Genomic DNA, 26,499 nt, shown 5'->3' on the forward strand with positions numbered 1-26,499 from the left:
GTGTACTGAGATTAAAACAACTTCTTTCAGTTTTTTTTTTAATTGCAAAATTCTGGGCAAGAATTTACCAAAGCTGATCTCTCCTCATCTGGGGGGATGTCTGCTCTTCTTACTTGCCAAACAAGGGTTTTATCTGGCTTCTCTTCTAGACTGTAAGTTCTTTGCCTACAGCTTGTGTCCTTGCCTCGAGAGGTGCCCAATTGAAGGAAGCTATCTTAGCATCCCCATTTCCCCAGGGAGGAGCCATTGGTTATGTTTGTGTCTTGTCTGCCCTCCTCTTCCCTCCTCTCTGCTTCCACTCAAATACAGTTGTAATAAGCATAATAAGACAGCAGAAAATAGAAATGATAACAGAGGAAATCCAACATATGCATCCACAGTGCTGGGTAGTCACATGTACTGATCCTTCCAGAAATTCTGTGAGCAGTTATTTCTGTCCTATCTCTGTTTTACAGGTGAGGGTACTGAGAAGGATTTGGCCAAGGCCTCTGTTATGGGTTGAATTGTGTCTTCCAAAATTTCTATGTTGAAGTCCTAATCCCCAGGATCTCAGAATGTGACCTTATTTGGGAACAGGGTCATTGTAGGTGGAATTAGTTAAGGTGAGGTCACAACTGGAGTAGGATGGGCCCCTAATCCAACATGGTGGGTGTGCTTATAAAAAGGAAACATTTGGACACGAAGACAGACGTGCACACCGGGGAAACTCCATGTGGTGATGAAGGCAGGAATTGGGGTGATGCTTCTCCTAGCCAAGAGACACCAGATATTGCTAGCAAACGCCCAGAAGCTTGGGGAGAGCCCTGGAACAGATTGTCCTCACAGCCCTCAGAGGGAACCAACCTTGCTGACGTTTCAGTTTCACACGTCTAGCCTCCAGGACTGTCAGACAACACATTTCTGCTATTTACACACCCCTAGTTTATAGTACTTTGTTACAGCAATTCTGGAAAACTGAGTGAGTTCCTAGCAAAGCTGGGATTTGGGTCCAACCTTTCAGTCTAATGCTCTTTTTCTGATAAAGCAGTTGTCTCACTTCCTGAGGGGAAGCGACCACTGCCACCGGGATAGTGGGGACTGCCCCCTGGAAGAGGTGGGCTCTGTGCTGTGCTTGAAGATCAAGAGAGTTATGATGCATGGGAGGGGGAGAGGGGAATGAGGGCAGTACAGACAAGAGCCAGGAAGTCTCCAGGCCAGTCTGGCCCAGAGCAGAGGAGCTGTATTAGGAAGCACCTGGTTATAGCTTTTGCATATTCTGTGTATTACAAATATGATCATGTAAGGGGCTGTAAATCTCCTGGAGATAAAAGTCATGGCCAATAGGGAGCCACTTAACATTTCCGTGACCTTGAGCATGCCATTAATTAAAGGTCAGGCTTCCACAGAAGCAAGCTCTTTGGCTTGCTGGCAGGCAGGGTGGGGAATCGGGAGGGAGAGGGTCTTTGGAATATAACAGCTCTGTCATGTAAGCAGACACTTGGCTCCTGGGTAGCTTACCTGATGTTCAGAGATTAGGAGCGATCTTCTGTGTCTGGAGGACCACTCTGTGTGTCCTGTTAAGGCAAAACATTTGGTGGAGATGCCATTTCTTTGTCAGGAACAGTTGATGGATATAATCTCATTTTGGTGGTGGCAGTGGTGGGGAGGTGTTGGGACTTTTGTTTTCTTCTCTCCCCAAAAACAGTGAAAAGGGAACTATCAAGACAATGGTCAAGCGACTGGCAAAAGGGAGTGGTTTGGGTTGAGTTGACCCCAGGGATCCCCAAACACAAGATCACAGATGGGATTGGCGGGGCTAGTCCTTGAGAGCTCTCCGCAGTGACCTTTGTAAGCCCAGGAGCGGTTGATCCAAGCGGCGTCGGAAAGATGAAGGGACCGGCTGCAGACCGTCGTGCATTTATCTGCTCTGCACTCAGGGGTGGTTATACTGAGAATCTGCATCTGTTAAAGGTCATCACCAACCCTAGAGCACGTGAGTGGGGGCCCGCCAGCCCCCTGGTGACAGCCCTTCGGATCTAATTGCAGGCTGCCCTCTCTGACAGCCCTTCCTGACCGAACACGTGCTGCCTTCCCCCCGCCTCCCCACCCCCCCCACACAAGGCTGTGATCTGGTGCAGCCGCTGAGGACGGGTCTCAGATGATCACTCCGCAAAGCGGGGTCATTAGCAGTATTAACGCTCGCGTGCAGAGTGCTGTAATTGTGCCTGTGGTAATCTCTTCTTTCTTCTACTGACAGGAAAATATAAAGAATAAACATTGAACAAACTCCACCGTAAAGGCATTTTTGGAGATGGTCATGTGATGCATAAAGACTGAGCCATGTCTTTGAAGGGTCCAGGTTTTTAATAAAAATGAAGTGCTACAAAGCTTAGAACAGATGTTAGAGGTTTAGAGAACATATTATTAATGATCAAATCTTTTGTTTCCAATCAATCAATTAAAGTAGTAGATTGATAGCATTAGAACTAGAATGGACTTAGAAATCATCAAATAAAGCATCTCATTTTTTCTTAGAACATTTTCATCACTGTGTAATAGGAAAATATGGCACATTACAGATGCAAATTGACTTAACCACATCCTTATCATTGGCATTTCTAGATCTTATCTCTTATAATTAATACTGCAGTGAATATTAATATTAATATTTTAATATTTTTAATATTAAATTTTTGACCAGGTCTCTCAGCATTTCTAAGGTTTAGATTTTTAAAACTCAGTTTCCGTATTATTATTTGTGCATTCCACAGCTTTCTTTTGGATTTACTTTTCCTTTGGCTCAGATACACCCTCTTTTGGTTCCTTCAATAAGAAGCTATGGGGGACAGTGGTAAAGCCCTCTTCATATTTGCACATCAGAAATGTTATTTCACCCCAGTTTTGAATGATAGCTTAACTAGGTGATATATCTTAATGTATTTTGGTGATAGCCCTTCATGCCTTGGAAATGCTCCGTTGTCTTTTGGCGTATAGCGTTGCTGATAAAAATCCACTGACAGTCTAATTATCATCATTTCGTGGATGTTTCTCTCAATTTGCTTGGATGGCTTTTGAGATTTTTTCCTCTTAACCTTTATTTTTGACAGTTTCAATGTAAGTTGTCTGGTATGAGGTTATTTTTATTATGTTTAGCATTCAGTGTGTGTTCACATTCTGAGGACTCCCATCTTTATTTCTGGAAGCTCTCAACCATTATCTCTTCCAAGTTTTGTTTATCCACCATTCCTTCTATTCCTTTTTTTTTTTTTTTGGAGGGGAGGTGGGAATTGCTATAGACATATGCTATGGACTTTTATTACAGCACCATCTTTCCAAACTTTTTTTTTTAAGATTTTATTTATTTATTTGACAAAGAGAACACAAGCAGACTCCCCACTGAGCAGGGAGCCCGATGTGGGACTTGATCCCAGGACTCTGGGATCATGACCTCAGCCGAAGGCAGATGTTTAATCTTAACCGACTGAGCCACCCAGGCGTCCCTCTGAACTTCTTTTTCACATTTGTTATATCTCAGTATGTCTCCATGCGGCTGAGTTTTCTGCCTTATTTCTAGTCACTAATTACTTTCAACTGTGACCAGCGAAAAGTTATTTCTCGCCCTGATATTGTTCCAATGATCACACATTTTATTTTCAGGTTTCTAATGGGTTATTTACATCTACCAGTTTCTCTTTCGTTTCTGTTTTTTAAATAACTGGTAGTTCGTTTTGAAAGACATTCTTATGTCTTTACCATATAATTTTGTTTGAATAGATAATACCTTTATATTGGCTCAAAATTCAAAAGATACAAAGTATATTCAGTAAAGTCTCCTTCCCACCCCATCCGTAGCTGCCTAGTTTCTTTTCCTGGAGGCAAATGAATTACAAATTTCCTTCCAGAAATAAGCTACACATTTTTAAGCAAAAACAAACATACTTATTTTAGGACTATTCTCAGATGGCCCTATTATTTTTATTTTATATGTCTTAGTCCATTTGGGCTCCTATAACAAAAATACCATAGACCATGTGGCTTATAAAAACAGAAATTCATTTCTCACAGTTCTAGCATTTGGAAGTTCAAGATCAGGGTTCCAGAATGATCACATTCTGGTGAAGGCCCTCTTCCAGATTGCAAACTGCCAGCTTGTCTGTGTGGTGGAGGGAGAGCGGGAGCCAGGGAGAGCTGGAGGGAGGAGAGGAGGAGGAGGAAGAAGGGGCAGAGGAGAGGAGGCAGCAAATTCTCTCAAGACTTTTATTTGGGCACTAATCCTATTTTAATCCTAAATACCTCACTTAGTCCTAATGCCCTCCCAGAGATCACACTGGGGGCAGCAGGGTTTTCATGTATGAATTTACGGGGGACACAAACATTCAGTCCATAATAATCTTATAACAGCTTTTCTGGCATTCGTTTTCCTCGTGAATTTTGGAATTAGAGTTTTCAGGCTTATGTGAATAGGACCACCCCCACCCCACCCCCACCTCTGTGTCTGTCTGTCTCAATTCAGATTTCCCCTTCTCCATTGGTTTGTGTTCGCATAGACCAGCCATAACTCAGAACCGATACCTTCCTTACATGGGTGGCCTGTGACTCCTGTCCTCTGGAAATGTTGGGATTAGAAGCTGTAGGAGGGGACGGTGGGTGACTTGGCACAGGTCCAGGCTATAAAGTTGGGTCTCCCCACTCCATCTCCCTAGACAAGAGCCACTCATAAGCCCTGGGCCCTGATGCACCTTGCAGCCTTTCGGCCTCTTCCATGGGCTGTGAAGTCCATCCCCAGGCCCCTGGCATGAGCAGTGAGACCACCTCCAGCCCCCCCAACCCGTTTTAGTGCCTGCTGCCAACCCTTTTGCCTCACGACTGGGAGCCTGGCCAGACCTCCAGCCCCCACAGAAGGATTGTCTTGCTTGTGAGCATAATTTTTAGAATTCTTTTTTCTCACTTGATGTGACATCCCTGTGCACTTGGAGTGGTGGCCTGGGGGGAGGTGTGCTCAGAGCCTGAACACGCAGCAGCATTTTCACGGGAAGTCCACATTCTTCTATCAGATGAGGAAGCGGGTGTGTGGAGAGACCAGTGCTCTTTCCGTGCAGAGTCACAGTTCGAACTGAATCCCTGCTGCTGGCCCCACAGCCGGGCCCCCTGCCTCATAGGCGACATTGCTGCAGACACCGAGCTGGGAGGCCGGACAGCTACTGGACAAAGCCTAAAACAGGGTCTCCTGGTCTTCCAGAAGCTTGCCTCCTAGCTGGAGGTGACAAAACCAGATGTATGAAACAGCTACAGAAGAATTAGCATCTAATTACAGAGTTATTAATTCAGTAATGACAGAGGCTGAGGGAAGGTACAGAGGGAGACGGTGTTAAGCTTGATGGAAAAGTTGAAGCTTAAGCAGACTCCTGAAGAAAAAGTAGATTGTAATCGGTCGGGGGGGAAGAGGGTTGAGAGGGAGGTGGGAGGAAGAGACTAGGGCCTAGACAGGTAAGGACGGGGGAACAGCAGTGTGACCGTGGAACCGCCTTGTGGGGACAGGAGGGTAGTGGTGGCAGAGGAGAGCCGTAAACCGGGACACTCACCCCCAAAAGCACTGGGATGCCCTGGGGCCTCGGGAAGAAGGGAGAGTCAGAGAACCAGAGAAGAGGGAAGGTTCACAGCTGTCATAATTAGTTCTTGGAGGGAAGGAAGAGAGACGATCCATGAGGAGCAGAAACAGGTTTGTATATGCCAGATTGCGATTGCTTGTTTGATAGTTGGAAACTCGTGTTGTCCTAAAAGCTCACGGGAGTAACCGTGGCTCTAAGTACCCTCACCTAAATAAAGCAACATATGCTGACTATTACTTTTGGAAAACTTACACCCTTTCAGAACTTAGAGACAAATGAGCAATCAAGAAACAGAACAAAGATGACGGGTATGGTTAGGAGGGCCTCGGAAGCCATACTTAACGCCAAGCCTTGACTTGTTACCTGTGTGACTCTTTCTTCCGTTCAAACTGCTGGGCTTTACAGGATTGATCAGATATTGCAATATCAGGAGATAAGTAAAGCTGTCGTACTGAAATTTTGCAAAAATGAATGAACTCTATCACTCAACTATTTTAAGCTATATTAGGCAGCAAAATGTGATTGCTTTCTTTTCTCTAGAATCATATAGACACAGTAAAAGAATATAACAAACTATGGCTCCAGGAAACTGGGCAGAGGGGTGTGAAAGGTCAGATGAGGAAATGTGCAGAGGACCCCCAGACCACCACCACCACTGCTGTCAACAGCAACACACATTCTCGACCACTGCTGTGATGCTAGATACACAGACTATAGGGCAAGCCCTTGGTATCATCTTATAATCCATTTGGGGAAAAAAAAGTCTCCATAAATAAAACGGTGCAGGGAGGCAGACGTGCCAGGTGAGGGGCATAGTAATAATGGATCATAATTCGGGGGTGGGAGTGAGGTCTGAGGGCCTGACCAATTGAAGAAGGTTTTATTCATTCTTCATGAGCATTTTTTTCCTAGCTTTATTAGGATGTAATTGAGCTATAACGTTCTTTACGTTCAGGGTGTATAACCTGTTGATTTGATACACGTATATATTGCAAAAGGATCACACCATAGTGTCAGCTAACACCTCCACCACAGCACACAGTTACCATTGCATTCTTGTGGGGAGAACGTTTAAGCTCCGCTCTCGGCCAGCTTTCAAGTATATAATGCAATATAGCTAACCTTCTGTCACCATGCTGCGCGTGAGATCCCCGGAACTTAGTTCATCTGCTAACTGGAAGTGTATAGTCTCCGACTGACATCTCCCGTTTCCCTCACCCCCAGCCCCGTCAACCACAATGTCAACCACCGTTCTGCTGTCTGGTTCTAGGAGTTCAGATTTTTTAGATTTCCTTGTACAAGTGAGATCATACAATATTTGTCTTTCTAACTTATTTCACTTATGGTAATGTACTCAAGGTCCATCCATGTTGTCTCAAATGGCAAGATTTACTTCCTTCTCATGGCTGAATAATTTTCCATCGTGTGTGTGTGTGTGTGTGTGTGTGTGTGTGTGTGTGTGTGTATCTTCTTCAGCCATTCATCCACAGATGGGCACTCAGGTTTTTTCCGTATCGTGGCTAATGTGAATAAGGCCGTAGTGAGCATGGATGCATATATATATAGATATATATCTTTGATACCCTGATTTCATTTCCTTCTGATATATACCCAGAAGTGGGATTGCTGGATCAGATGGTAGTTCTGTTTTTACTTCCTTGAGGAACCTCCATACTGGTTTCCGTAGTAGCTGACCTACTCCCATTCGCCACAGTGCACGAGGGCTCCCTTTCTTCCACACCCTCACCAATACTTATCACCTCTTGCCTTTCTGGTAATGACCAATCTAACAGGTGTGAGGTGATAACTGGTTGTACTTTTGATTTGCGTTTCCCTGATGATTAGTGATGTTAAACATCTTTTCATGTGTCTGTTGGCCATCTGTATGTCTTCTTTAGAAAAAAATCTCTATTCAGGTGTTCTGCCCATTTTTTAACCAGACTGTTTGTTTTTTGCTATTGAGTTAGCTGTAGGAGTTCCTTGTATATTCTGGATATTAACCCCTTATCAGATAGATGGTCTGCAAATATTTTCTCTCATTCCGGGTGTTGTTCATTTTGCTAACTGTTTCTTCTGTTATACAGAAGCTTTTTGGTTTGATGTAGCCTCACTTACTGATTTTTGCTTTTATTGCTTGGCTTTTGATGTCATATCCCAAAAAAACCCAAAACAAAACAAAACAAAAAACAGTTGCCAAGAGCAATGGCAAGGAGCTTCTTCCATTTTTTCCCCTAGTTTTATGGTTTCTGGTCTTACATTTAAGTCTATAATTCATTTCAAATTAATTTTTGTGAGTGTTGTAAGATAAGGATCCTATTCTGTTCTAGTGCAGGTTGCTATGCAGTTTCCCCAGCACCATTATTGAAGAGACTATGTTACCTTCATTGAGTGTTTTTGGCTCCTCGTCAAATATTAGTTGACTGTATATGACTGTGTATGTATATTATTGCTGGGCTCTCTATTCTGTTCCATTGATCTTCGTGTCTGTTTTTATGTCAGTACCCATACCGTTGTGATTATGGTAGCTTTGTAAGATAGCCTGAAATCAGAAAGTGTGATGCTTCCAGCTTTGTTCTTTCTCAGTTAATTTCTTTAGCTACTCAGGGTCTTTTGTGGTTCCATATGATTTTTGGTATTGTTTTTTCTGTTTCTCTGAAAAATGCCATTGGAATTTTAATAAGGATTGCAATGAATCTATACATTACCTTGGGCAGCACGGACGTTTTAACAATATGAATTCCTCCAGTTCATGAACATTGGATATCTTTCCATTTATTTGTGTCTTTTTCAATTTCTTTTATTAGTCTTATAGTTTTCAGTGTATAGATCTTCCACCTCTTGGTTAAATTTATTCCTAAGTATTTCATTGTTTTTGATGCTATGGTAAGTGAGATTATTTTATTTATTTCTTTTTCAGATAGTTCATTGTTAATGTATAGAAATGCAGCTGACTTCTGCATATTGATGTTGTATCCTGCAACTTTACTGAATTTGATTATTAGTTCTAACAGTTTTTTAGAGGGATCTCTATCTCTAAGAGCATGTCATCTTCAGGGACAATTTTACTTCTTCCTTTTTGATTTGGAACGAATGAACAGACATCTTTGGCCGGGGTGGGGGCAACTCTCAGGGGTACCATCCACCGTACCTTTCCCCCACCCATCAAATCTATACAACGTGGGCTCTGATAAGAGACTTCTGCCCTTTGGCAGCCCTTCTTCAGCTTCCTGTTCCCCTTTGCTTTCCAAACAGAGGCCTGAGGCCATTTATTTTCCTTGGCCATTGCTGTAGACTGAGTGTTTGTGTTCTTCCAAAATTCCTATGTTGAAAGTTAATCCCCAGTGTGTTGGTATTTGGAAGTAGGGCCTTTTGGAAAAGATGAAACATAGGACAGAGCCCTCAAGAATGGAATTAGTGCCCTTAGGAAAGAGACCCCAGAGAACTCCTTCACCCTTTCCACCATGTGAGGACACAGTGAACAGACAGCCATCTATGGACCAGGAAGTGGGCCAGACACCTGCTGGGCCTTCATCCTGGACTTCCCAGCCTCTAGTACAGCCAGAAATCAATGCTTGTTATTTAACCCACCCAGCTTATGGTATCTTTCTTAAGTAACCCAAACAGATTAAGACAGCCATTCATCAATGAACCCATCAGTACCTACATTATGGTATATGAAGCTCTAACTTATTAAGAAAGTTTTTGAATGAACTCTCTCATTGAGTGAACACCTTCTTCCTACTCAAAGGTCTCCACCAGTCTTTTCTTTGGATACTTCAAAAGGTCTTTACCAACTTCAAGTTATGATTGGGGAGGAAGCCTGGGAGTTGTTGTTGGTTTTTTTTTTTAAGATTTATTTATTTATTTGAGAGAGAGCACACGCATGTGGGGGAGGGGCAGAGGGAGAGAGAGAGAGAGAGAGAGCAAGAGAGAATCTCAAGCAGACCCCTGGCTGAACGTGGAGCCAGATGTGGGGCTCGATCTCACACCTCATGAGATCACAATCTGAGCCGGATGAAGAGTCGAACACCTAACCAAGTGAGTCACACAGGTGCCCTGGCCTGGGAGATTCCAATAGAGTCTTAGCCATATGCTGTAACTAAAATCTTGCTGGTGTTTAGGGCAAGTAGCTGCCCTCTGTGGATCTGAAAAAATTACTCTTAAAAGAATAAACATCTCCTCCCCACCCATCTACACCTCAGTCATCTTCAGATAGACACCCAGGAGGATGAGAACCCTTGGCTAAGAATTTATATGGCCCTTGCTGGAACAGTAAGCTCAAACTTTCTCTTCATGTAGCTGAAGGAGGAGTCATGAATTAAATGGATATAGGACAAGTTTGGATCCAGTTTCTACTTTGGTCAGTTCTAGAAAGGGCTCTATTTAGAAGCAGATTAAAATTGGAACCCTTATGCATGGCTGGTGGAAATGTAAAATGGCACTGCCATGCGGAAACCAGTTTGGCAGTTCCTCAAACAGATAAACATAGACTTACCATGTGACCCAGGAGTTCCAATCCTGGGTATAGACACGGAAGAATTGAAAACGGGGACTGAGATACTTGTGTGGCGGTGTTTACTGCAGTATTACTCACAGTAAGCAAAAGGTGGAAACAAAACAAGTGTCCATTAACGATGAACGGATGAACTACATGTGGATCATCCAGATGAAGGAATATTATTCATCCACAAGGAGAGATGACGTCCTGATACGCGCTACGACACAGATGAGTCTTGGAAACATGCTAGGTGAGACAAACCAGAGGAGGCTAGGGGGGAAGGGGATGGGGGGTTATGTTCTTAATGGGTTCAGTGGTTTTGTTTGCACCGATGAGAAGGTTTTGTACATACGTAGTGTTGATGGTTGCATAAGATTGTGGATGTAATTAATACCAGGGAATGATACACTTAAAATGGTTACAATGGCAAATTTTATCTCATATATATGCAACCAAAATTTATATGTATATTTTATATCTATACATAACCAAAAAATATATATGTAAAATTTTTTTAAAAGAGCTTTAAGAAAGGACAGCAGAAGAGAATGCATGTATGACCCAAAAAGCTGGATTTTTCAAACCAATCAGATGCTGCATTGAAATAAGTAAATGTAAAGTAGACCCACCTGCATTAAACTAAAGGACTTCCGTTATCGTTAAAATTTAAAAACTCGGGGGATTTAGAAGAAGAGGTGAGGTTCTGCAGAATAATGTGAAATCCTGGAGATACACATTCTTCCACCGTTCCTGTGGGTTTGGGCCGTCGCAGCTCTGTTCTTCGAAGGGTGAGAGTGTACGCGGTCCACTCAACATCTGCTCGGTGAGAAGGGGTTTGCGTGCTTGTCTGGCCCCGTGCTGCCACCTGGGCTCTCTTCGGGCTCCCATCAAGCGTTGCCCCAGGCCTGGAGAAACGTCCTGCTGGGGACAGCGATGGGTCCCACAGTGAGACCCAACCTGTGGGGAGGGGCCACGGTTTCCCGAAAGGTGCATGAAATAGGCCATGATTAAGTCCGAGACTCCCCACTTCTGAGACGTCCAGCAGGGACAGGTTGCGCTCTGCCTCAGTGGCTTCACCTCTTAGATCAGTGTCAGGAGAGTACCTCCCTCACGGGGTTTCGGTGAGGATTGCATGGCTTGAAGTGTGGAAAGCACCTACAAGTACTTGGCATGTAGAAAGCACTTGATGGTAGTTACATAATTATCTGTATATTTGAGGTAAGGGACACCTGAGGGGGATGGGAACCAGCTTAGAGCCGGGTCTGCCATTGAGGGGAATTTCCTGGGTTATGAATGGCTCTGAATATACTGTTCCACACCACAATTTTTCTGAATTACCTATAGCACTGCATCAAGGCTGAAATTCCTGCACAGTCTGGTATGAGGTAGGGATGTTTCAGGGAACAAAGTGTCAGGACAGTAAGAGAGCGTGAGGCCTGTCCTGCATCAATTTCTGCACACCTGCCCCAGGAGAAGCAGCACCCCCCCATGTGGGGACTGTGTCAGAGCCCCAGGAGTGAAGGAAGCAGGGGTCTGAGGGGGTGCCTGCAACCTGCAGAGGGGCCCAGACACTCGGGGCATCCAATGAGACTTGGAGCTCAAAGATTCGCTAGAGGACATTGGTGGATGAGGAAGGAAGAGAGTGGGGAACAGACACGTGGATAACCTGGGAAGCATTTTCTCCAAATTCCTTCTGTATTCCTACCTTCCTGGACATGTGAGATTACAAAGCACTTAAGAGCAAAACCCAGCCCAGGTCGAGTGTTATGGTCTCCTTGCAATGAATACAAAGGGATTATTGTCCACTCCTACTTTCATGCAAAGTCACCAACCAGGGCATCTGTGAACTATGGAAGGAAGCAGGTGTGAATTCCATTAGGATCTTGCCTGTCTCTGTCCTCCTCACCACACCATCAGAGAACCATCCGGTGGAACATTGCAAAGATCACAACGCAAAAACAAGGACCAGTGCGTCTTTGTTTCCAGCTACAGGTTTATTTCCATGACAAAATTGATTTGTAGAGGTCACAGGACTGCCACAGATGCCAGGCTCAGCGGAAAGCCCACGAGGGAGCACAGACAGATGGACTCAGCTCCCTGCCTCCCTGGTACCAGAGGGAGGACGGGCAGAGTACATTCAGTGGGCTAGCAGACTCTGGGTGGGATGGGAAAGCCGGGGGGGGGGCGGGGGACACAGCTTCTGCATGGGAGGGGAGCTTTCAGTAAAGTGGGAGAACACCATGCACTTAGCAAGAAGGCCCTCAGTCCCCCATCCCCCAGGAATGCCACACTGTTCGTTAGAAAGTGTCCCCATGTGTCCCCAACAGCAAAGCACAGATAGTTTTAGCAGGAGGAGCACAGAAACATCGTAAGAGCAAAAGGCAAAATGTTCTGGGGATTAGGGGGTGATTTTCAGCCCAAGACACAAAGCCAGCTCGGACTTCTGAATTTTTCCGTCCTTGTTCACGTCGCAGTGGCGTAAAAGAATCTCCCGGAACTTATCAAGGTCCACTCCACTGATGCTGGGCTGAGGACAGTGAAGATGACAGGTCAGTGGGCAGCCGATGGTGCCCCAGCCTTTCATGCTGCCCCCGCCCCAAGCTCTCTACACTTAGGGGCCCCCCTGCCTGCTGACGGGGGCTCTGTGGAGACAGGCCGTGCCCAGTGATTCCGTCTTCTCATCATGATAAAGATATTTTGCCTTGGAGCAGGGGATCGTCGCCACCGATCCTGCCTTGCACGACACGGATGAGAGAAGACCATTTTACTCGCTCCCCGTGGGAGGTTCTTGGCCTCTAATTTTATTTTAATTTTTTAAAAAATATTTATTTATTTGAGAGAGAGAGAGCACAAGCTGGGGGGAGAGGCAGAGGGAGAAGGAGAAGCAGACTCCCAGGGAGCAGGGAGCCTGATGCAGGGCTCAGTCCCAGGACCCTGGGATCATGACCTGAGCCGAAGGCAGACGCTTCACCGACTGAGCCACCCAGGCGACCCATGTGCCTCTAATTTTAAAAAGGGTTATAATGATTTAAAATTGAACTAGAACATTATGTCCCTGAGCTGAAGACGTAGGATTTATTTGAAGGGATATTTTAGGGGCCAAGAAGGAACTGTGATACGCCTCAGTTGGGAAAATAATTTCAAACTCAAAAGGCCCACAAAAGTGAGCACTGTGTGAACTGAGCGATTCTCCACAAGCTGTTTCATTTAACGCACACGATAACCTCCGGGTAACCCAAGCTCACGGGGGAGGCGNTGGTCCTGAGTCTCCTGCCTCCAGTGAAATAAGTGCTCACCCCCCAGTTCACACCGTGCGGCGGCCTGACCGGCAGTGTGAACACTCGGGGTCTAGATAAAAAAACCCATGTCTGTGGAGGGAGGAAACCCAGCTCACCAGACCCCAAACCCCTTGATTACTAGTCTCACCGGTGAGCCAAGGAGGCAGCCGTGTGCAGGGTTTGGTTTTGGGAGCCCGGGGAATTTCTCCCCGTCACCCAGCCCACCCCACGTTTGCCTTGCTGCCAAAGAAATCTCCAAAAAACTTGAGTGGGAAACAAAACCTTTCATGCTTCAACTAGACAGTCGAATCAAGACAAGCTAATTTGCACTGTCTGCAGGATAGATGAGTGACACCAAGTCTGTCCCTGATAGCAGGTTTTCACAGAGGGAAGGAAGGAGGTCAGAGAGCAACAGGAACTGGGAGCCAGATGGCAGAGCAACTGTAACCTCCAGCGAGGGGCAGGATTCCAGGGGACATCAGGACATGAACCTGGGGCAACGGCACTCCCGATGGAGGGTCCGTCAGTGATTGGACTAAGAGGCTGAGAAGCATCATGCCGTCCATACAGTCTCCTTGTCAGGGCTTGCCTAGGATACTTCCTTGGGTGTCAGTGACAGACAGGTGTAGGTGTGGTCCCCGAAATGGCTTAGAAGTCCCGAAAGCAGCAAGCTACACTCCATGGCTCCACCCTGGGAGTCCTCTCTTGCACAGTTGCAAAGCGGGGACCTTTGGTTGTCAGCAGCCTCAACCACTCCGGCCACATCCTTTGTCCAGGTGGTGGCATTCTGCCCCAGGATCCTCTTAGCAAATTCCCATGCTTAGAAAAGACTTGGTGGTAGTCATTTACACATTGGTACAAATTAATTTGCCAGTGAGTTTACTTCATTTAAGCTATTCTAAGCTTTTTTTTTTTTTTTCTAATTTGCTTCCTGCAGAAGGAATTATTTCCTTATTTTGTGTGTGTGGGGGGAGGGTATGAATATGGGTGTATGTAAAGGAAGTTTCTTTGGACATTTTGAGTTATGCTTTTAATGTCTGACAACTCACTAGGAGTCAGGAGACCTAAGTGCTGCTGTTCAACGATATTTGGGTCATGGGAGAAAAATCACCTGAGATCACTGGGGAGGCCTCAGTTTTAGCAGCAAGTCACCAGTATAAGTACACATGGGTTCCAGATCCAAGGCTTCTACACAAATTAATTCCAATCTTCAAGAACAACCTGATGAGATTGTATCTACAATCAACTTTTAATTGACAGATGAGAAAACTAAAGCACAGAGAGGTTAATTAACCTTCCCACTGTCACACAGCTGGCACAGGTCAGGCAGGCCCCAGAGCACATCTGGTTAACAGTACACTATATTGGGGCGCCTGGGTGGCTCAGTTGGTGAAGCGTCTGCCTTCAGCTCAGGCCATGATCCCAGGGTCCTGGGATGGAGCCCCACATCGGGCTCCCTGCTGGGCGGGGGGCCTGCTTCTCTCTCTCCTGCTACTGCTCCCCGTGCTTGTACTCCCTCGCTCTCTCTGTCAAATAAATAAAGTCTTAAAACAACAACAAAAAACAGTACACTATGTCATAGCTGCCCGTGCAAAAATGCATTTTCTATTTCTTATCCTTCTCATGGGCAAGTATGAGAGTGGATCTGGGGTGAAAAATGCTTATCTATCCCCTGCCCCCTTGAATCCTGGAACTAGGGGAACCTCTGGGTCTGGATCTGTGTCCTCGTGCTTGCCCGTGATAAGTGCTCAGTTACATCTGTGGAATTAGTGAATGTCTCCAAGGGCAGCCTTCATGTTTTCGCCATGTTCCCTCCCTTTCCTGTACTTTCCATCTCTCCTAAAACAGCAAAAGCGAATCCAGACCCTCTCCCCAAATAAATCATTGCCAGCACTCCCGAAATCTCCTTGCTAGAGTCCACGTCAACACCCCAAGACCCTGCCTGGGCCACCTTCTGACCCCTAGAGGGACTGGATGCCAGCTTCAATGGTGCAAGTGCTCTTTTCTATAAACCACTCGGGATAACTCTTCCGATCAGAGTATTTAATTAGCCACAACCTCACTCTCTAGCCATGCAAAATCATAATGTGTTCTCGTCTCCACTCTGCTATTTATAGGCCATTCGGGTGTCTGAAAACACCCAGGTAACGTGTAGAGGCCAAAGCATTATTGCCTAAGACTTTGGCCAGGTCCTTCCTAGCAAGCTTGGAAGACATTTCTTCTAATGAGCATCTCCCACTGCATGTTTTACAATGAAAAGGGGCACTGTGGTGGTGTTCTTTTAGGGTCATCTTGCTAGGCTGATGGAAGGACCTGATCAGACCATGGGAAATCCAGCAGACCGTGGCGTATACGGGACCGCCTGGTAACGTGAGCCCGGGAAGCACATCATCGGGTCCCACCATTGCAACACTCCTTGTTTGGGGTTACACTGCCTTTCCCTTACCCCCTGTTGTCTTTTCTTAAAAGCTATCTGTCCCCCAAGGGACAGCAGCACATGAAGTTGCTAAAAAAATATAGTGAGAAAAAATATAGATGCCTGCCTGCGTTCTTCCCTGATAGGCAAGCCTGGGTCAAAATGACGTCACTGGCTTTCTGGGTGGCGTGGGGAGGGCAGGCGGGACTGGAAGAAAGGGCTTCGAAGATGGAAAGGAAGAAACACATGCTGCTCTTTCTAAAGTGGGACAGTGGGTGCCAGGAATGTGAAAGTGCACACATCCCTTGATTCCACTCCTGGGATCAGGCCTAAAACCCAGACACACTTCCATACAAAAACACTCACGAAGTTTTACTTGGAGTCACAAACCTGGTCAACACTCTAAATTACTAGACAAACAGGAGCCCCACATTGGGTGTAGACATTCTTAAAAAACATAAAATCTTTCCCAAAAAATTAAAAATTTTTTAAAAATTGCAGGCAAAAGAGAAATGTGTAGGTAAGGGATATCCAACCACTGGTAAAACCTTACACATACACTAACACAATGACCATAACGGGGAAATGCTTATCAGTGGAGCTCGCCTGTGCAGAATATACGCAGAAACGAATCCGTTAATAGAAGGTCTACTCGAGGGTAGAGATTACTCTTCTGTCTTTTCTCTACTTTCAAATTGCTCTGTGATATATCAGTTTTATAATTTAAAAATTGAAGAGAAACAGTAACATGTCTGCCGAGGGCTAACGGCATATATTAGATTCCATCCTTTAGGTTAAGTGTTGTCCCCTCTTGCTAATCATCTCCTTGTCAACAACAGAGAAAAGCAGAAGGGGTGTCTAGCAGGAGAAAGAATGAATTTGGGGGAGCCTGAGGGCAGGAACCCTCATCCCCTCCAGGCAGACGCCCTGGGCATCTCTGGAACCCCATCTGTTTGGCTTCCCACATCACCACCCACACTTCGACTCCTTGGTGTGGGGTGCTGGGCACCTCAGCTGTCTTGCCTCCCCCTTTCTGGTTGAAGCTGTAGATCCTTGTGTTGATGTTGGCGCTGTCCCAAGGGGCCTGCAGACTCTTTACGGATCTTGCGCAGAAATTATTTTGTCTGATCTCATCATACTGACAGAGGACAGCCTTGGGCGCCATTTTCCAGAGATCAGGGAAAGGGAGGTTCTGATAACCAGATTCAATATATGTGTCATACATAGTTGTACATAGTATATACATAGTCATACAAAGGGAGACGTGTCAGGTCTCACAGAAGCTCAAAGGCTGTTAAATCAACTGTGTCCCTAGGTTTGGTCTCTGGCATTAATCGTCAGCCCCACGGATTCTCAGAAATCCACAGTGGAGTCAGTCACAACGGCAGGCTATAAAACACAAGGCTATAAAACAAGTGTATTTCAGGGTCATTATTGCAAACGTCAGGGACCCTGACCAGGACTCTCCACTGAGAAACTGAGCCAGCTCCCTGCTGACCTCATGGCATGCTCTGATAATTGCTTTTAAAACAAATTCCAGATATTGGTTTGTTGACTTGTCCCATTGTCCTGTCTAATAAAATGAAAAATAAAAAGTTGCAGAAGGAACTCTAGTTTATGAACCTGAGAAATGCCCGATTTACTCAAAGATCTCCCCTTGACAACATCCTTCAAATTATATGGTGAATCGTTTTTTAAGCACCCCCAAAGACTGGGAAAGATCCAATACCTCAGTGATCTGGTTCCAGAGGAGAACATTAATAATTAACTACTTTGTAATACTCTTTAGCTGGACATATCAGCCCTGGTCAGCTGTTTTCTGCTACTGACCGGCCTCAGTCCGTCCTTGGGAACCGGCTCCCTTCACCTGGCTGGCACTGCTATTGGGGGTACATTTTTGCTGTAGAAGAGCCCCCCCGAAATAGAGGGACAAGTACAAGCCAAGGGGATTCCCATGGAGGTGATCCGAACCTATCAAAGGGTGAGGCAAACTCCTGTTTTTTGGATGGCCTAGAATTTTCCCCTTCTCTTTAATTTCCTCTGGGAAAATGCCTTCTCTATTCTGTGGCTGGTTTAGGTTTTCCATCCATATCTCCCAGTAACTCGTGGAAGCCATTGCCAGGCTCAGTGACAAGTGAAAGGGTCTGGAGGGGTGTACACCCCCCCCCGGGGCTGTGGACTTCGGCAGTCGGTGGCCTGAGCTCCACGGTGCAGAGGAGGCCACACGCTGCTCTGAGAAGCAGCCCCCCCCATCCCATGCTTTCTATCAAAGGCAAATTAAAACTGCAATTTGGCCAAGCCTATCACTGTGGGATTTTAATGTCCCATAGATAATTGCTCAGTTTCTATTACAGAAGTCATTCTGGCATTCAGTGGTTAGTAAGTACTGGCCTTTCCTTTAGCAATCAATGCGAAAGGCACTACCATACCCGACCCATCTGCTGTTCCACTAGCAGACGGCAGTGGAGTGCCCAACGGGAGCTCCCGTGAAGGGACTGAAGGAGAGGCAGGGGGCCAGCTGGGATGGGAACAACACAAGTGAGGAGGCAAAGAACACACCAACGTCATCCTGATCAGAGGTCAGAAAAAAATCTCATCCATGCCTGCTCAATCACAGAATGTGAACTTCCTGGAGACTGATGCAAAAAATTGGTAAATTGGGCGGAAGTTTTCTGATGCAAAACTCCATAGTTTGTTGTTGTTAGAGAGAGAGAGCAAGCAAGCGGGGATGGGGGAGAAGGGGCAGAGGGAGAGAGAGAGAATCACAAGCAGGCTCCATGCTCAGTGCAGAGCCCAACATGGGGCTCGAACTCACAATCCCAAGATCATGACCTGAGCCGAAATCAGGAGTTGACACTTAACCAACTGAGCCGCCCAGGTGCCCCCCAAATTCCATAGTTTTACTCAGGTTTTCAAACAGGTCTGGGATTCCAAAACCAGTTAACAATTGCTACTCTAATTTGTTGCCATCTGAGCCAATCAGGACATTATCTTTGTTTCAACCTCAAAAAATCTCGAAGGATATGAATGTGCTAAATTAAGTGGCTAGACAGTCCCCGAGCAAAGGAAGAGTTGCAAAGTGTCCGCTTAACTAGATCAGGCAGCCAGTTACTACAATACACCAGGCTTTCCAAGGAGATTGCTTGTTTCAAACAGTCTACATGCCCCAAAACAGCTTTGTGATGGCAATGATAATCTAAACCTGTCACTTCGAATCGCAGCTCTGTCTTGATAGCTAAGTAACCAGCATTTCAGGCTAGTTGTTAAAGCAGCCCCTCGGGAGGGGGGGGGATTTATTTCATGACATTAATACGGGATCATCAAATATGGGATTTATTTCATGAAATTAAATTAAAAGTTTTAGGTATTCTAATAACCAAGTCCGGGGTAGGAAGGCCTTTCTGTAATCAAGAAATAAGCAGACCTGTGCTCCTCTGATAAAAGAGAAGGGTTTTATATGATGGAAACAAGAAGCTGGGAGGGGGCTTCACCGAACTGAAACTACAAAGGGTCTTAGGAGAGAAAGGGAGACGTGTCAGGTCTCACAGAAGCTCAAAGGCTGTTAAATCAACTGTGTCCCTAGGTTTGGTCTCTGGCATTAATCGTCAGCCCCACGGATTCTCAGAAATCCACAGTGGAGTCACTCACAACGGCAGCCCCGACCCCCAGTGAGTGTCATGTCTGCACCCTGTGAATCACCTGGACGAGCTCCATCATGTCCTTGACAAAGCCGTCCACTTCCGGGCCTTCCAGAGCTCCCGTTCTGCTCTGAAAGAGACAAGAGCCAATCAACCAAATGTCATTTGCTAAAGTCAGAAAGCTAAAGAATAAATTAGGTGAATTGTCCAAATCAATATTCTTTTGTGATTGCAAATGGGTTTGGAAATGGTACGTTCCAGTTAGGTTCTCTGTGCAGGATGTGAATGTCCCACAGACGTGAGAAGAATTAATTGTACGTAACGACACCCATGTCAACAAATGAGAGTTCCTTGGCTTTTGCAAATCACATTAATGTGACACATACCAAGTTCATTTGCTTCCCAAATATCAGGCTTCAGTTCAGACAGCTGTTATTTACACATTGTATCGGTCCTTTGAAAGATATAGGCTGACATTCTTTTTTATTTTGCTTTATGATTTAGCGAGGACTTGATGATTATTAAAATATGCATTTTAAATCAAGAGTGACTAGATTGAATGAATATATTAGAATTATTATTTGGTCTGTACATAAAACCCTTATTTCTTTCTGCTCATTTTGTAAGAACATCTATAAAATGTGATACATGTTAAAATACTTCAGTTTCGTCTCTAAAGTTCCAGTCATGACCACTCATCCATCCATCTTTTCAAGTTTTCTTCACCCTGAACCTTTAACATGTCATTTAAAAGAATCTATTCCCTTAGTGTATTTACCAAACACCAACATAGCGCTCGCTACCTGCCAGGCACCCTTCTAAGAGCTTTTCAAACATGAAATCACTGAATTCTCACACCAGTCCCATGGGGTAGGTATTATTATTGTTATCCTCGTCACCCTAACTTTACAGGTAAGGGAAACAAGGCACAGGGAGGTTAAGGAAGCTGCCCGAGGTCGCGTGGCCAACGAGGCATGATTCAAATGCAGGTGATGGGTCACAGAGACTTTACACGTGAACGCTTTGCTGAGCTGCCCCTCCCAGGGGATGCTCCTTTCTGCTCAGAATGTGACACAAATACACGTCCGGTGTGGTGAGTCTCAGGACTGCATCTCTCTTGACTTTTCCTAACTTTCTCATTTTTCTTCCTTCTTGCGTTACTCTAACTTGTCGTCAAGAAATGCAATCTCCTTGCTTGAGAATTATTATCTTCTCCTCTCGGAAGCAGGACCACACAACCAATCCCACTGAGAAGTAGTTTTTATGTCGACCGGGGCTCGCTTTGCCTCTATTTCTTTGGGTTGGTGGAGGTCTTTAACTTGATTATTTGCCTTGGTTTTCGAGCATACTTTTCTAGATGGAGATCAAGAAGGAGAAACTTTCTCCCAGTTTAGAGCCAGAGGGGGGACAAACATGATTTTATTCTCTTCTCAACCATGAACACTCCTTTGTCCATTTTCATGTAGTTTCAGAAGTTCACAAGGAGAAGCTGAGGGTGGGACATGGCGGCGCCCATGTGGGCTTGCTATCCATCGTGTCAGTGAAGGGTCTGTGGGTAGGATGACCCCACAAGGGGCTAAACAAGCTTGCTCCCTCCAAGTGGTCAGCACAACCCAAAAAGACACACTTACAACATCATAGTGGGCAAAGATTTTCTCAAAGTCCCTCTTTCTTTCTTCGGTGGAACAAGCCTGTGTGTGGAGAAAACAGTATGTCAGCCCAGCACCCGGACGCTTCAGTTGTACAGTCCTCCCAGGGTCAGAGACAACTTTTATCAACTTTGAGCCAATGACCCTTAACCCCAACAGTGAGCCCCGTCTGTCTCTAGATCAATTATGACACCAACAGATGCCTTCCTTTCTTCCCTCCCTCTCGAATGTATGGAGAGATGTGAATGACACGAGCCCACTTAGAGAAATGTCACTACTTACATCCATTTTAAATTGGAGAAGGAAGTTTTCCTGAAGAGCCAGAATCCTAAATGGAGAAGAAAAAAGAAAAGTAATTTACATGATCTGTCAGCTCTCAGAGGCAAGTCAATCCATAACTGTCATGAGAAGAGGGCAAGCAATTTCCAGACTATTCTGCAGAATAGGGTAAGTACTTGAAAAATAGGAATTTATATAGTATAAGAACACATTTAAAAATTAATTGGGAGAGACTTTCATAGGGATTAGTAGTCACCATAGAGAGACTTAAAAAGTCATCTTGGTGGAAAGTGGCAGAGTAAAGGCTTATGAAAACTCTCTCCTCCATAACAGCAACGAGAAAACTGGCACACACACTCACAAAATAGTCAAAATGACTTTTTCAGAATTCTAGAAATTCAAGTCTTGTGGAAATCTGGGGAGTGTTTATTTTGGAAAAATGACTTAATCTTGGTAAGAACAGTGGATTTTGTGGCTTTTTAACTTGCTTCATCCCTCTACTCAGCTCCTCCTGTCTTTGAAAAGGAAAAGCCCATAGTCCCAGGGAAAATGAGCGTTCTAGCAGCTGCTATAGTGAGAACAGAGTTGGAGCCCTTTCAAAACCTGATTCCCAGAGAACTGCCATTCTCTGGTGTTCTCTGAATGACCCTACTTGCAAGGTGTACCTGTTTGACCTGATTTTGAACTCAGCTAGTGGGAAAGCTTTTTACCTGGGAGATTTGTCAAAAACAATGAAAAGCAATTATTTAAGATCACAGCCGACCACAGTGACGGATAAGAGTTTGGGCAAACAGGGGCACCTGTGTGGCTCCGTCAGTTAAGTGTCTGACTTTGGCTCAGGTCATGATCTCAGGGTCCTGGGATCGAGCCCAGCGTGGAGCCAGGCTCTGTGCCCAGCAGGGAATCTGCAGGGAGTCTGCTTCTCCTTCTCCCTCCCCCTCTGCCCCTCACCCCTGCTCATGCTCTCTCTGTGTCTCTCTCAAATAAATAAAATCTTTAAAGAAAAGAATAGAGTTTGGGTACACAACAGGCTAACTAAAACACTTAAAAGGAAATTCTGGGAGAATGAGATGTCCATTGGGGCTTTTATAAGCTACAAAATATTTCTGGGAATCTAGAAATCTGTAGACATGCGTAGGATTATATCCATGGCCAGGACTGTGTGTATGCACAGAAAAGACCTCAGGGCCCTACGGTCTCACCAGCGGCTTATCCTCGTGCTCCGTGCACGCAGGAAGTTAAGGCTGAGACAGAACTGTAAACTTCCTGGCAGCATATAGCAGAAGGGCCCCAACCCACATACACGGCCCCTCAGCAAACCTTGGGAGACATACAAGCCATGAACTGTCCAGCCATTAACTAACCAGCAACCAAGCAGACTTCAGTGTCCGCATATGACAAAGCCACAGATTTTACAGGCTGAATTGGAAAAAGTCATTAAGCAAAAAGACAAGTATCAACAACAATAAATGTGACCCACAAGAAATACTAAAGGGATTCTTCGAGCTGAAATAAAAAGAACAGGAGACAGTTGCTTCAGTCCCCATGAAGAAATAAAGGACCTCAACCAGACATGAAAGGCCACGTATTCTATGATTCCATTTGTATGAAATACCTGGGATACCCAGATCCATGGAAACAGAAAGTAGATTAGTGGTTCTCAGGGGTTGGTAGGCGAGGGGAGGAGAGAGTGATTCCTGATGGGTAATGGGGTGATTTTCTGGCCCAATGAAAAAGTTCTGGAATTGGGCAGTGGTGATGGCTGAAGAGCTTTATGAATAGACTAAAGAATACCAAATTATACACTTTAGAAGAGTAAATGCTGTAATACCTAAATGATACTCAATAAAAAAAAATTATGGGTTTTGTTTTGGAAACCAAATGTATTTCCTTACATTCTGCTGAATTACAATTGTATTTAATAGAATACAGTTTCAAAAGACTAAAGCGTTGGATTTATGTTGCATTCATAATCATGCATTCACGGCATAGAGAAAGGCAGAAAAAATATCACACAACAATTTGGAAAATTTTGCTCTTCTCAATGCCCAGGGTAAAGAGAATGAATCTGAGCCAAGTAAAGGGTAGAATATCCTGGAACTCTATAAGGAATCCTGTCCTTATCTCTGGGTTGGCACCAAGCGGCCTGAATTATGAGAGGCCATGTACTTGAGAGGAGCTCGTGTGTGGATTAAGAGGGCTCCATTCTAGAGCTGGGAGTAGAGAGAGAAGAGTCCTGTGTATAAATGTTTTACAACCTTCAAGTCATTCAGTTATTTCTCTATTGCTGCTGTGACAAATGAGCACAATGTGGTGGCTTCAACAGCACCAATGATTATCTTACAATACTGGAAATCAGACTCTGAAGCAGATTCCACCAGGCTAAAATCGAGGCGTCCACAGGGCTGCTTCCTTCTGGAGGCTCCAAGGGAGAATCCGTTACCTTGCCTTTTCCAGCTTCTAGAAGCTGCCTGCATTCTTTGGCTCACAGCCCCTTTCTCCACTTCAAAGCCTTCAAAGCCTGACCTTCTGCTTCCTTCTTCCACATTTAAAGGACCCTTGTTGTTCCCCTCGAGCTGACCTGGGTCATCCAGACGAATCCCTGTAAGGTCTGTCAATGAGCAACTTCAAAGCTATCTGCAGCATTCATGCATCCTTGTCACATGACATAAGACATTCAGTGGTTCTGGGAATTCGGACATGGACGTCTTTATTCGGCCTACCCCCGTTGTCACTGTCAAATTCCATATCATAGTGGTTTTGTAAGAAGGTACTAACTGTTTTGTTGCTTTGTATCTCTGTTTAGTATGATGTCAGTTAAGTACTTCCTACCTTCTGGGTAGGACCCCAGTGAGGGAGGTTTGGCTAGCTGCAGGGGGGCTTTTTGGTAATCACAGTGACAGAGGGGACATGACCGACAGAAGGGACATGACCTCCATAAATGGGGATCAAGGATGCTAGATGTCCTGCATTGCATGGAAATCATCCCATATCTTACCTGACTCTGGAATGTCCAGAGGAGCATTCATGTGTGCACAAATTCTGCCTATAATTATATTTGAACCGAGAATTGAGTTCCTATTTACATAAAAATCCAGGGTATTTTTCTCAAGGTATACACAATTTACTAATTGTGTCAATGATCTATATAGTATAGCGAGTCACGTAAATTAAGGGATGACTGTGCTTTGTTTCTTTTGGAACACTATTGAGACTTATTTATTATTTAAAAAATTATAGCAATAGCAAGTGAGTTCCTGACACATGAGTTGCCAAAAGGCCACACTTGTATCAGGCAACCTCTGAATGGACATATTCGTGGTAATTCTACACCAAGATGTAAGCACCACCCCTTGGTTTGGTCTTCCCTGTGGTTCTATCTACCCATCTACACACTGAAACACCTTATTATCTCATTAACTGCTTTCCTTTATTTCCCATTTGTGTGTTATAGTTTGTGCTTTATACTGACTGCTTTAGCATTTTGAGCACAGGTAGATTTTATTATCTGTGGATTTTATTTCAAGAGTAAAAGCATCATTGACTATAGGGTCAAGAGCAGCTGATGGTAGTGGCACACTCACGCCTCCAGAGGGCGCTTGAGGCTCCTCGACTCACTACCTCTGAGAAGTGCCTGGAGTCAGGTGGGTGGGTGCTTTTGGTGAGGCGAGCAACGAAATTAAATGCTCTTGTTTTCATCCAGATCGCCAAGTTTTGAGTGAATCTTTTTGGTGCTTTGCATATTCCTATTAGGACTGGCTTTCTCACAGCTCTCAGACTAGCTAGACCTCTACTTGAGAGGAACCTTTGCCTCAGTTGGCCGAAAGAACTGTGAGAAGTGACTGGGACCCAGGGGAGAGATCTCCAAGGGCACAGGGCGGAGATCCCTCAGTCCTCAGCCTTTGGGAGAAACACTCTTGTCCCCCTCTGGTCTGGCTGGTCTCTCTGTGCCTCTTGTCCAGCAAAGTGGCCGAATTTGGGATGAAGGTCATGGGGAAAGTAGGCAAGGAGGATGAGGCTCAGAGTAGCAGATCCTTTAGAGTATTGGGTTCAACGTCCTGGTCATCACTAAGGAGAGGTCTTTCCTGATGTGTTCCCATTCGCAGATCCCCTGCAAGAACTCACAGATGTTGCTGCCAAGAGAGGAGGTAGCTGGTACCGGGCTTTGTGATTTGAACTCAAGTTAGTGTCTGCTTATGACACTGCCAGGTTAACTCTCCATCACTGACAATCACCCTCAGTCTGTGGACTCCCTGTCTCCCAGCCATACCTGCTGGGCCCTGCAGCCTGTAACTGCCATCCTCTGTCACTGTCCTCTCTACGACTCCTTCCACCCCATCCTCAGGCACCTGGGGTCATACCAGCTCCCCATCTGGGTTACACCCATGTATTATGGATCCAATGACTTGTTTTTCCTTTCTGTGGACCACTACAGGCCGTTTGGGGGTCAGCTAGCCTTGAGACGACGTGCTGACATGCCCATCGTGTCATAACACTGGCCTTACAGGCAGTACTTCCTCAGGTACTGGGCCACTTCTGCTGTCACCCCTCCCCTTCCCCACTCCAGCCCTCGGGTGCTGGGTGTCCATGGAGGCTACACCAACACCGAAAAACCAGATAGCACGGCTGGAGTCTGGTTCAGTCGTCCTCCGTCCTGAACTAACTGCTCAGCTTTCCTGGGGCCCCTGAACAGGGTTCCAGATGCTTTCATGGGGTCCTTATGTGAGACCAGGAATGCCTGCCCTTTGAAGACAGGGCTGGCCCACGACCCACCTGGAAAATTTTATGAAAACTTTGTGCGTTGTGCATTTGGGGGGGTTATTATCTTTACAAAGGGATCTGTCACCCTGAAGATTCAAAACAACGGCTCTTTATTGGGCAAGATGAGTCTGTTCTTCAGGGTTCCAGGCAAGACTTGACCTCTGTCTTTCAAAGAGAAGCGTGTGCTGTCATGAACCCCAGAGGATGGTTGTCTGAGTGTGTGACACCGTTTCCAGGCTACTCACCTTGCCAAGTCATTCAGATCCAGCCGGCCATCATTATTTTTGTCAAAGATCTTCATCTGGAATGCAGAAGGGGACACGATTGGAAGAAGCCCTTGTAACAGGAATTCACTTCGAAAGTTACCGAAGCTCTTTGCTGTTCTGTTCTTG

The 26,499-nt window shown here is 45.3% G+C and overlaps 1 protein-coding gene across 1 annotated transcript in view; it reads right to left on the reverse strand.

Moving 5' to 3' along the window:
• Positions 1-12,071: 12,071 nt before the first annotated feature.
• SCGN (secretagogin, EF-hand calcium binding protein) overlaps positions 12,072-26,499 on the reverse strand; it is a 35,524-nt gene continuing 21,096 nt past the window's right edge. The window contains exons 7-11 of the mRNA XM_002915805.4: positions 26,353-26,408; positions 21,350-21,395; positions 21,050-21,109; positions 19,480-19,548; positions 12,072-12,613 (exon numbers count right to left, since the gene is read on the reverse strand). Coding sequence (XP_002915851.1) covers positions 12,485-12,613; positions 19,480-19,548; positions 21,050-21,109; positions 21,350-21,395; positions 26,353-26,408 — 360 coding nt within the window. The 3' untranslated portion in view covers positions 12,072-12,484. The remainder of the gene's footprint in view (positions 12,614-19,479; positions 19,549-21,049; positions 21,110-21,349; positions 21,396-26,352; positions 26,409-26,499) is intronic.

This window comes from Ailuropoda melanoleuca, chromosome 5 (assembly GCF_002007445.2).
Source record: "Ailuropoda melanoleuca isolate Jingjing chromosome 5, ASM200744v2, whole genome shotgun sequence".
Lineage (NCBI taxonomy): Eukaryota > Metazoa > Chordata > Mammalia > Carnivora > Ursidae > Ailuropoda > Ailuropoda melanoleuca.